Source organism: Haematobia irritans, unplaced genomic scaffold (genome assembly GCF_050003625.1).
Source record: "Haematobia irritans isolate KBUSLIRL unplaced genomic scaffold, ASM5000362v1 scaffold_6, whole genome shotgun sequence".
Lineage (NCBI taxonomy): Eukaryota > Metazoa > Arthropoda > Insecta > Diptera > Muscidae > Haematobia > Haematobia irritans.
The window spans coordinates 732,760-744,912 of record NW_027445819.1 but is presented as its reverse complement, the minus strand read 5'-3'; the positions used below and the strand labels follow the sequence as shown (position 1 = coordinate 744,912).

The window sequence follows — 12,153 nt, the reverse complement described above, 5'->3', positions numbered from 1 at the left end:
TCTAGGCAGGGATACGGATATTGAAAGTGTCTATAGGATGAATGTAATCATTAACTGTTGTGTTAAGATGAAGAAAAGCAAGAGCCGCGATGTAGTACAGTGCTATAATTGTCAACGCTTTTCACATGTCTCCTTGAATTGCACAATGAAATATCGGTGCGTTAAGTGTGCTGGTTCACACGGCCCGGGTAAATGTGAAATTTTACCGAAGGGACAAAGGTCAGTGGCTTTGGAGGACGGCTCGGCTATGATTGACGACTCCAAATTGCGGTGTGCGAACTGTGAGGTTGATGGTCATGCCGCCAGCTCTCGTACTTGCCCCAAACGAGTGGCACTTTTGGCGAAAGTGGCTGAAAGGAAATTGGAGGCACAAAATAGGGCTCAGACACGCTCTTTAAGATTATCTGGCTTAAATGCCGGCGTTTCATATGCCAGCGCTGCACGCGCACACACCACCGCACATGCAAATATTTCGGACCTGAGTGGCCGGGCAATTCCTCTCCCTGGCCAAATTAGAACAACGGCGACTTTGCCGATGACCACAAATGCTGCCTCACAAAGGGGTAGATCTATTGCAGAGTCTTGCCAAACATACTTTGGCAAAGATATTTTGTCAGTGATGGCTGACATAAGAAATTTTGGCCCTGAATTCAGGAGACTTGAGAGCGAGGGGAATGGCCCCAGTGCACTGTTAGGTTTGCTTATGCATATACAGGGTTTCTAATGATGTTTAAAATTGTATTTATTAATGTCAACTCTATTGTTTCTATCTCTAGGAGACATTTTTTGAGTATTTTTGTCAAGGAACATGACCCTGATGTAGTTTTACTGGCTGAGACCAAATTATCATCACGACATAAATTTTCACTGAATGGCTATACGATATATAGACAGGATAGGACACAGGGTATGGGAGGAGGTACAGCGGTTTTTATTAGAGATACATTTAAATCGGAGAGAGTCCATATTGATACCGGGTTAATTGAGTCATGTGCCTGTAAAGTTTTCAGATCTGACGGGACGTCGATTATTTTCGTTTCAATGTATTCGAGACCGGGCGATGCCATCAGACAGTGTGACTTGGAGCCGTTGACGGATTTAAACGCTCAGGGGGAGGTATTGATTGGTTGTGACATGAATGCAAGACATATTGATTGGGGGGGTGACGAATGTGACACGAAGGGTAGACAGTTACATCAGTTTTTGATTGACTTTCCGAACTTTGAGACAAGACCAGCGGACTTGCCCACCAGACCAAACGGATTGACAGGGACATATATTGACCTTTTTCTTTGGACAGCGGGTTTATCATATAGTGGACGTGACCTAATTAAGACTCATGAGTATGAATCTGACCACAGGGCTTTGGAATTTACTTTGACGAATCAGGGAATTATTAGTAGGGAAAGGACATCTTATTATGACTTTAAGAAATTTAATATTCGACGTTTTAGGAGACATTTAGACGACAATCTGCCAGGACATGCGTTGCCTATTGACACGAATGCAACGGTAGATGAGATTGATCATTGCATTAATGGCATGAACGATGTTTTTACGGAGGCTATGAGAATATCTATTGCCAAAGTAGAGGCGAGGGCGGGCTTTCTTGGAAATCTCCCACCACATATACTTCGTTTCATTAGGCAACGCAAAAGACTTCGAAGGACGTTACATACGACAGGCGATCCTGGACGACATGCGACTCTTAGGGCGGATATTTACAATTTGGACAGAATTATACAGGGGTCAATCCGGACTTATGAGGAGGATCGCTTCAAGAAACGGTTAGAGGATATACGGGTGAACTCGAGCACGTATAGTAAGGTGAAAAATGCTGTAGGACTGACATCAAGGGAGCCTGTGGGGGACATTGTTGGGGCTGACGGACTGACGATTGTAGATGATGCGCATAAGGCTGAGGCGTTGGCTGTGTATGTGCAGGGGACACAGATACAAGACGGTTTTACAAGGAATGACTCACTTCGGACTAGGGTAGATAGTGCTGTCTGTGAATTTGGGAATGTTGCCCCTATGGTAAATTTTTCGTTTGAACTTTTGGCGGATGGTTCTATGATATTGGACAGAGATATGTGGTATAACTGCGGTTTTATCACCCCGGGGTCTGTTCGTGATGCCCTGTCCCGAAGACCTCCCAAAAAGTCTTATGGAATTGATGGGGTCCCAGACATTGTTTTGAAACAAGCAAATGAGAATGCCCTGGTATTTCTCACTGTGCTTTTCAACCAATGTCTGAACCTCGGATATTTCCCTAAGATTTGGAAGGAGGCAGTCGTGGTCCCGATTGCTAAACCTGGTGCTGATCGCGGTTCAGTTGGCGGATATAGGCCTATTTCATTATTATCCTCATTTGGAAAATTGTATGAGTCATTTGTACTGGCCAGGATCCAGAGGACCATTGAGGACAAAGACATACTGAGGGACTGCCAATTCGGTTTCCGGCCTGGCCTTGGAACCTCACATGCTCTCATGGCTTTCACCGACTTTGTCGTTAAAGGCTTTGCGAGGAAGTGGGGATCCATAGCGGTTGGGCTGGATTTCGCCAAGGCATTTGACTCAGTATGGCATAATGGACTATTATATAAACTTCGTTCATTCGGCTTTGATCATCAGACGTGTAGGTTAGTAGCAAGCTTTCTTAAAGGACGGATATACAGGGTTAAAGTTGGTGAAAAATTGTCTGGACAGTATGTGGTACACGCAGGGGTGCCCCAGGGCTCTCTGCTGGGACCCATACTGTACAACATTTTCATCAGCGATATTCCTGGGCCTCCTGAGAGAAGTCTGCTACTGACTTATGCCGATGATGTGCTCATAGTGTCCACTGGTCCAAGGGCAAGCAATGTATGTAAAATTATTAATGTTTATTTAGAGGATCTTAATCAGTATTTTGGCGATTGGGGACTACGACTCAACGTGGATAAATGTGTAGCTGTGAAACTCAGGGGCAAACCCAGGGTGACATTCCCAAATTTCAGAAAGCACAAACCGGTACTTATGATAGGCGGGGAACAAATACTGGTAGAGGAATCTATCAAATACTTGGGCGTAATATTTCACGAGAGGTTTGACTTTTGCAGGCACATTGACCATATTCTTAGCAAATCTAGGAAAGTTTATTTTGGGTATTCCAGAGTTCTTCGAATGAGGGAAGGCCTCTCTCCGAGGATAAAATTATTGATTTATAAGCAGATAATTAGACCGATTCTAGCATATGCGTTTCCATGTTTTCTTGGTATATCCTCTCACCAGATGGAGAGGATTCGCAGATGGGAGAGAGGTATAGTGAAAATGTGTATGGGCCTCCGTCACCGTCAATGTGCAGACGGCTCTATCAAAGCGCCTTCATGTAGAAGGATCTATGATACAGCTGGCTTTCATAGGATAGACGTTTTTATGATTCGATGTGCATTGAAACATCTGAATAAATGTAAGGACACCACGAACACGATAGTGCAGGCTTGCATGGAGGCTGACTTTGATCCGCAGTCTAATTTAACTATGAGGCACCTTCGCCCAGCTGCCCTACTGGGCCTGAATGAGCAGGGGTATTTATATTCCGATGATAAATTGATGTATTACCACAGACGCAGTGATTCTCTCGACCTCACCAATACAGTATATATTACTGTACAATAAAATTTGTATATATGTAAATAGTTTATTAGTTTGTAAGTTGTAGATATTATCAAAATTAGTAATAAGTTGTAAATATGTAGCATAGTAATTAGATATAAGTTGAACTGGATTAGTTAATTTGTTTTTCTTTTTGTTTTGTTTTTATCACTACTAAAAACGAGCTGTTTTTAAAGTCCTAAATTTTTGCAGCGATGTTCAAATATTAGCATATCTACGGGTATGTAGAGTAATCGAATATATATTGTTAATCACAAATATAATACATTTTGGAAGACCCTGATAACTATATGGCTGGGTAGTAATTTTAGAAATTTTACATATAGGTTATTGTAAAGTATATAGGAATGAAATGGAATAAAAATAGCCTTTGTGCAAAATCAAATCAAATCAAATCTCGGCACACAAGTAATAACGTTTTGACAGTGTTTGTGTTCATATCTTGTGAAGTGAAGAATTAAAGTGAAAAATGGCTCGTACCAAGCAAACTGCCCGTAAATCTACCGGTGGCAAAGCCCCTCGTAAGCAATTGGCTACTAAAGCTGCTCGTAAGAGTGCCCCAGCCACCGGCGGTGTCAAGAAGCCCCATCGTTTCCGCCCTGGTACCGTTGCTTTGCGTGAAATCCGTCGTTACCAAAAGAGCACAGAATTGTTGATCCGCAAATTGCCTTTCCAACGTTTGGTTCGTGAAATTGCCCAAGATTTCAAAACTGACTTGCGTTTCCAGAGTTCTGCTGTCATGGCCTTGCAAGAAGCTAGCGAAGCCTACTTGGTTGGTCTATTCGAAGATACCAACTTGTGCGCTATCCATGCTAAGCGTGTCACCATCATGCCCAAGGATATCCAATTGGCCAGACGTATTCGTGGAGAACGTGCTTAAATTTTTGACATATTAAAAGCCAACTTTTTTTACAAAAACAATCGGTCCTTTTCAGGACCACAATATTTTTATAAAAAGAGAAAATTTTTTTTCAATACTTTACAGTTGACAAGAATTTATTCTTTATTATTTGATATCAATAAACTATATTGCATTTGTGTTTTTTTTTTTTTTGTATTAGGTTGGATATGAAGGGAATGTTGTTATATGATGTAGATTTTGCTTTCCAATGGTTTTACATTTTTTCGTACTCATTCACAATTTCCATTTTTTCGTACTCATTCACAATTTATTTTCTATTAATTTATTTTTTCAAAAGAAGAAAAGATATAAGTAGGAGGATTTGTTTCTTATTTTCATCTAATGCTACATTCAATGCGGCAAACATTTTATGAAATATTTTCTAACCCTATATGGCAAACTTTTCGTAACAAATCGGAGATTATTTTTGAATTTTCTAGGGTGTTTATTGTTTATATATTTCCTAAAGTCGTTAGACTTAAATTTATTCCCTCTGCTGTTATAATTCTTTTAGTTTTTTTTTTGCGAAATTTTATATCAAAAATAGCCAATTACTTTACTTCTTTGGCTAGAGGTGGTATATCAGCTATGGCAAATTTTTATTCATAGTATTTCGATTTAAAATTTTGTTAAAATGGTATTATAATCCGACATGTATTTTTTCTACGATGTTTTAATATTTTTCATATATACATTTCATTTCTTTTGCAAATATTTTAATTTTATGGTTTCAACTATATTCAACATTGTTAACATCGCTGTACATGATATACCACACCTTCACGATTATTTTAACTTTTCGTTACAATTTGACACTTTTTATTAATAATGTTATATTTTAGTATAAATGTGTGATTTCTATTATATTTTTGAATGAAAATTTCCTAAAACATTTTTACTTTTGAGCTTTGAAATTAATTTGCAGAAAAACTTTTATTCATGGAAAATATCCCAATATGATGAATTCCACTGTCATAGACGACATAATATAATTGAATATTTTACCATGAAAACTATGCAAATTGTATAATTTTTTCGTATTTCTTTAAAGAAAACATATCAAGATTCCCTATAAATTTTTTATTTTATAAAATTTTCAATAAAAATAGTAAAATTTATATAATTTAGTTGGAAATTTATGATGACACTTTTATAAACTTTCAACTCAAAAGATTATAATACTCTAGCCCTTCAATATTATTAATTGAAATCCTTTTTGTCATTTAGGTGGATATCTCTACTAGAGAAATGTGATAAATTCCAATTAAATATATTTACTATGTCATCATAAATTTAATTATTCTATCAAAACTTTTGTGAAAAAATTTATTCTCTTCCACACAAGAATTCACAAAATTTCGTAGCTGACTACTATGTACTTCTCATAATTCCGATGTACCCAAGAATAGCTACGTTGAACGGTAAAAATCATATATAATAAACGTACACGCGTGTTAGTGTATATTAGTGCTTGAAGTGAATCTAAGTGAAAAACATAAACATGTCTGACGCCGCCGTAGTTGAAGCCACCGCATCTCCAGTTGCCGCTGTTGAGAAAAAGGCACCTAAAAAAGCTGCTGCCAAGGCAAAGAAGCCCTCTGCTGCCCCATCTCATCCACCAACCCAACAAATGGTCGATGCTGCCATCAAAACATTGAAAGAACGTGGTGGTTCATCATTGCCTGCCATCAAGAAATATTTGGCCAGCACCTACAAAGTTGATGCCCAAAAATTGGCTCCCTTCATCAAGAAGTATTTGAAGGGCGCTGTTGCCAGTGGAAAATTGATCCAAACTAAAGGTAAGGGTGCATCTGGTTCATTCAAAATGTCTAAAGCAATGAGCGCCGAAAAGAAGAAGGCCCCAGCTGGTGATAAGAAAAAGAAGGCTGCCGCACCCAAAAAGGCCAGTGGAGAAAAGAAGGCTGCTGCAAAGAAACCTTCTGCCGCTAAGAAGACAGCAGAAAAGAAGAAGACCGAAAAGGCTAAGGCTAAAACTGCCAAAAAGACCGGTACAGTTAAAGCTAAACCAGCAAAAACCGCCGCCAAGGCCAAGGCCTCCGCCACAAAACCAAAAGCACCCAAGGCAAAAACAGTAGCAGCAGCCAAACCCAAAAAGGCCGCCGCTGCCAAGAAACCAGCTGCTAAAAAAGCCGCCGCCAAGAAGTAAATTTTCTATTTCATGGCAGAATGATTATTTTCGATATTCGAAAGCAGTTTATCTAACAGCCCTTTTCAGGGCTACAAAATATCTTTGAAAAAGAGAACAAATTTTATGCAAACAATTTTGTTTTTTTACCTAATTTTTATTTAAATAAATATACATTGTACTTAATCTATTTTTCACGGTAAAATTGAAATTTATAATCACATGTTTTATGGGAATTTTTCCAAAACTGGATTAGCCAATTGGGATGTGGTAATAAACCGCAGCAATTAGAATTCTAGAAAAAAAGGTTTCATGTACCTACGCATAGAGTCATCATCAAAACTCTCTCTCACACACACACATCCTTTAACTACGCCATTTACAGTAATGCATACGATCAATGTAATAGAGTCTTTTACTCTGAGAAAAATATTATAGCGACGTTATTATAATGAAGAAAAATAAAAAGAAGAAATATTGAAGAAACAGTAATGAAATGCCAAATTAGAATTTTAATAGAAGTTAGACATAGTAATGAAATGCCATAATAGAATTTTAATAAAATGAAGATTACAACATTGAATTTATCTTAGTTGAAAAATCAATTATTTGTTATTATTCGATGGAAGATGTATTTATTTTTTTATTGAAATAAAATAAGGATATTTTGTTTTTAGTTGATCAACAAAGAAAATCTCTTTTTTAATGATTTTTGTGGCCCTGAAAAGGGCCTTTGATGGTGGAGGAAATAAATTTTCGACGAAATATAAAGCCATTTACTTGGAGCTGGTGTACTTAGTAACGGCTTTGGTACCTTCACTGACAGCGTGCTTAGCCAATTCACCGGGCAATAATAGACGAACGGCAGTTTGGATTTCCCGACTGGTGATGGTGGAACGCTTGTTGTAGTGAGCCAAACGAGAGGCTTCGGCGGCAATACGTTCGAAGATATCATTAACGAAACTGTTCATGATGCTCATTGCCTTTGAAGAGATACCAGTATCGGGATGTACTTGCTTCAACACTTTGTAAATGTAGATGGCATAACTCTCCTTACGCTTGGTGCGTCTCTTGGTCTTGTCACCCTTTGTGATGTTCTTTTGGGCTTTGCCGGCCTTCTTTGCTGCTTTACCACTGGCTTTTGGAGGCATTTTCACTAGTTATTATTTTTCACACAAACACTTTAACACTGCTTAGAGAAATTTGTGTGTTCGCAGCAGTGAGCACACATTTGTACCATTTCGTGCACAAGATATTCAGGTAGCGGAAAACGAGCCACTTCGTGCAGCAAAACAACCCTCAAATGTATTAAATAGCTCGAACGAAAAGTATATAAAGAACTGACAACTAGTAAAACGCTATCATTAGTGTTTTGTGAAGTGAAGTGAAAAAGAAAAAAAAATTTGAAACATGTCTGGACGCGGTAAAGGTGGCAAAGTTAAGGGAAAGGCAAAGTCTCGTTCCAATCGTGCTGGGCTTCAATTCCCCGTCGGTCGTATCCATCGTCTTTTGCGCAAAGGCAACTATGCTGAGCGTGTTGGTGCTGGAGCTCCAGTTTACTTGGCTGCTGTGATGGAATACTTGGCCGCTGAAGTTCTTGAATTGGCTGGTAACGCTGCTCGTGACAACAAAAAGACAAGAATTATCCCTCGTCACTTGCAATTGGCTATCCGTAATGACGAAGAATTGAACAAATTGTTGTCCGGTGTCACCATTGCTCAAGGTGGTGTATTGCCAAACATCCAAGCTGTTCTCTTGCCCAAGAAGACCGAAAAGAAGGCTTAAATTATCTACAAGAAAATGTAAATACAGACCATCGTATCTCTATCAAACAACAATCCGTCCTTTTCAGGACGACAAAACATTTTTAAAAAGAGAAAAAATACTTTCAAACAATATAATTTCATACATACTTTTTTTCTGTAACAATAAAATTTACTATAAAAAAATTTATATGAAGATATTCATCTGTTATGGCATCGAAAAATTTCGTCACTATATATACATATATTTAGTTTATCGAAAAATTTCGCCACTTCATATTTTCATTTTGTTCCTATCTAATGCCATTTATTCCTAATATCGCAAAACAACAAATTCCCACCAATTTCATTAAGAGAGCATTCGTTTTCTGAGCCGAAGTGTTTTTATTTTCATCTGTATCAACTCTGATTATTTACTACATATGTATCTTTTGTATGCTTTGGCAATGCCGAAGTCTAGTAGGATCGTAAGTGTTCGTAACTTCTAGCGGAAAGTTGCAAATAGTTGATGACAGAGGAAGTTGTTTGTACCAATACATACATAATTGATTTCTGCAAAAAGAGAGTAAGAACAAATGAGACTAGGATCGAGTACAGTGCAACATAGAATCATTTTCTTTGATTTCTGCAAAAGAGTAAGAGAATCATAGAATCATTTTCTTTGGGGAATGGGACGAGAAATGGCATATTGAGAATTGCATATATGTTTCGTATGTATTACATTCGTAGTGTTTTTCTTTTGTAGTGTGTCATGTTTTTCAAGTGCCGACGGCAGAAAAATAGCATAGTAGTCGCCTTTGGTAAGTCCATACATAATTGTTTCATTGGGTTAGTAACAATGTTTTGCCGACGGCAAACCAAATGTTTGTAATTTTATTTAAACCAAGTAAATTTAAAATTTTATTAAAATAATTAAATAAATTTGTAACAAGATGATCTCTTTTGTAAATATATTTTGTGGTCCTGAAAAGGACCGATTGTTTTTGTATTAAAGTATTTAAATATTCTCCAAATAGCGTCAAGAAAATGTTTAACCGCCGAAACCGTACAAAGTGCGGCCTTGTCTCTTCAAAGCGTAGACGACATCCATAGCGGTGACGGTTTTACGCTTAGCATGTTCGGTGTAGGTGACAGCATCACGAATAACGTTTTCCAAAAACACCTTGAGGACACCACGGGTTTCTTCGTATATCAATCCAGAGATACGTTTTACACCGCCACGACGAGCCAAACGTCTGATTGCAGGCTTGGTAATACCTTGGATGTTATCACGCAACACTTTACGATGACGTTTAGCGCCACCTTTTCCCAAGCCTTTGCCACCTTTACCACGACCAGTCATTTTTCACTTTTTTTTTAAATTCACTTCACAAACGTTGCACAAGAACTAATACTGTTCCAACATCATTTCGCTTCTATTTATACAAAAATGCCCTGAAATGCTTACTAATATTAATGACACGATCTACCCTCGGATTCGTTCGTGTATACTTCGTGTTTATACAGGCAGCTGTAAGATACAATATTTCAATCTTTCCCTACACACACCCTTAACTAACAGTTTGCGCGCTCAATTTTTCTATAAATATGCGCGTTCATGCTCGGCACACAATTAATACTATCTTGAAAGTGTTTGTGTTCATATCGTGAAGTGAAAAAAATATAAAGTGAAAAATGGCTCGTACCAAGCAAACTGCCCGTAAATCTACCGGTGGCAAAGCCCCTCGTAAGCAATTGGCTACTAAAGCTGCTCGTAAGAGTGCCCCAGCCACCGGCGGTGTCAAGAAACCCCATCGTTTCCGCCCTGGTACCGTTGCTTTGCGTGAAATCCGTCGTTACCAAAAGAGCACAGAATTGTTGATCCGCAAATTGCCTTTCCAACGTTTGGTTCGTGAAATTGCCCAAGATTTCAAAACTGACTTGCGTTTCCAGAGTTCTGCTGTCATGGCCTTGCAAGAAGCCAGCGAAGCCTACTTGGTTGGTCTATTCGAAGATACCAACTTGTGTGCCATCCATGCTAAGCGTGTCACCATCATGCCTAAGGATATCCAATTGGCCAGACGTATTCGTGGAGAACGTGCTTAAATTTTTGACATATTAAAAGCCAACTTTTTTTACAAAAACAATCGGTCCTTTTCAGGACCACAATATTTTTATAAAAAGAGAAAAATTTTTTTCAATACTTTACAGTTGACAAGAATTTATTCTTAATTATTTGATATCAATAAAATATATTGCATTTGTGTTTTTTTTTGTATTAGGTTGGATATGAAGGGAATGTTGATATATGATGTAGATTTTGCTTTCCAATGGTTTTACATTTTTTCGTACTCATTCACAATTTATTTTCTATTAATTTATTTTTTAAAAGAAGAAAAGATATAAGTAGGAGGATTTGTTTCTTATTTTCATCTAATGCTACATTCAATGCGGCAAACATTTTATGAAATATTTTCTAACACTATATGGCAAACTTTTCGTAACAAATCGAAGATTATTTTTGAATTTTCTAGGGTGTTTATAGTTTATATATTTCCTAAAGTCGTTAGACTTAAATTTATTCCATCTGTTTTTATAATTCTTTTAGTTTTTCTGCGAAATTTTATATCAAAAATAGCCAATTTCTTAAAATTTGGCTAGAGGTGGTATATCAGCTATGGCAAATTTTTATTCATATTATTTCGATTTAAAATTTTGTTAAAATGGTATTATAATCCGACATGTATTTTTTCTACGATGTTTTAATATTTTTTATATATATATTTAATTTCTTTTGCAAATATTTTAATTTTATGGTTTCAACTATATTCAACATTGTTAACATCGCTGTACATGATATACCACACCTTCACGATTATTTTAACTTTTCGTTACAATTTGACACTTTTTATTAATAATGTTATATTTTAGTATAAATGTGTGATTTCTATTATATTTTTGAATGAAAATTTCCTAAAACATTTTTACTTTTGAGCTTTGAAATTAATTTGCAGAAAAACTTTTATTCATGGAAAATATCCCAATATGATGAATTCCACTGTCATAGACGACATAATATAATTGAATATTTTACCATGAAAACTATGCAAATTGTATAATTTTTTCGTATTTCTTTAAAGAAAACATATCAAGATTCCCTATAAATTTTTTATTTTATAAAATTTTCAATAAAAATAGTAAAATTTATATAATTTAGTTGGAAATTTATGATGACACTTTTATAAACTTTCAACTCAAAAGATTATAATACTCTAGCCCTTCAATATTATTAATTGAAATCCTTTTTGTCATTTAGGTGGATATCTCTACTAGAGAAATGTGATAAATTCCAATTAAATATATTTACTATGTCATCATAAATTTAATTATTCTATCAAAACTTTTGTGAAAAAATTTATTCTCTTCCACACAAGAATTCACAAAATTTCGTAGCTGACTACTATGTACTTCTCATAATTCCGATGTACCCAAGAATAGCTACGTTGAACGGTAAAAATCATATATAATAAACGTACACGCGTGTTAGTGTATATTAGTGCTTGAAGTGAATCTAAGTGAAAAACATAAACATGTCTGACGCCGCCGTAGTTGAAGCCACCGCATCTCCAGTTGCCGCTGTTGAGAAAAAGGCACCTAAAAAAGCTGCTGCCAAGGCAAAGAAGCCCTCTGCTGCCCCATCTCATCCA

At 36.8% G+C, this 12,153-nt stretch overlaps 3 protein-coding genes across 3 annotated transcripts; 2 read left to right on the top strand and 1 right to left on the bottom strand.

Moving 5' to 3' along the window:
- Positions 1-4,126: 4,126 nt before the first annotated feature.
- LOC142242663 (histone H3) lies at positions 4,127-4,537 on the top strand. The gene has a single exon (XM_075314227.1). It carries the CDS (start codon positions 4,127-4,129, stop codon positions 4,535-4,537), a length of 411 nt encoding a protein of 136 aa, XP_075170342.1.
- Positions 4,538-7,480: 2,943 nt separating this feature from the next.
- On the bottom strand, positions 7,481-7,900 carry LOC142242742 (histone H2B.1/H2B.2). Its single transcript, XM_075314301.1, has one exon. It carries the CDS (start codon positions 7,853-7,855, stop codon positions 7,481-7,483), a length of 375 nt encoding a protein of 124 aa, XP_075170416.1. The 5' UTR covers positions 7,856-7,900.
- Positions 7,901-10,141: 2,241 nt separating this feature from the next.
- On the top strand, positions 10,142-10,552 carry LOC142242662 (histone H3). The gene has a single exon (XM_075314226.1). The coding sequence runs from the start codon at positions 10,142-10,144 to the stop codon at positions 10,550-10,552; it is 411 nt and encodes a 136-aa protein (XP_075170341.1).
- Positions 10,553-12,153: the final 1,601 nt, after the last annotated feature.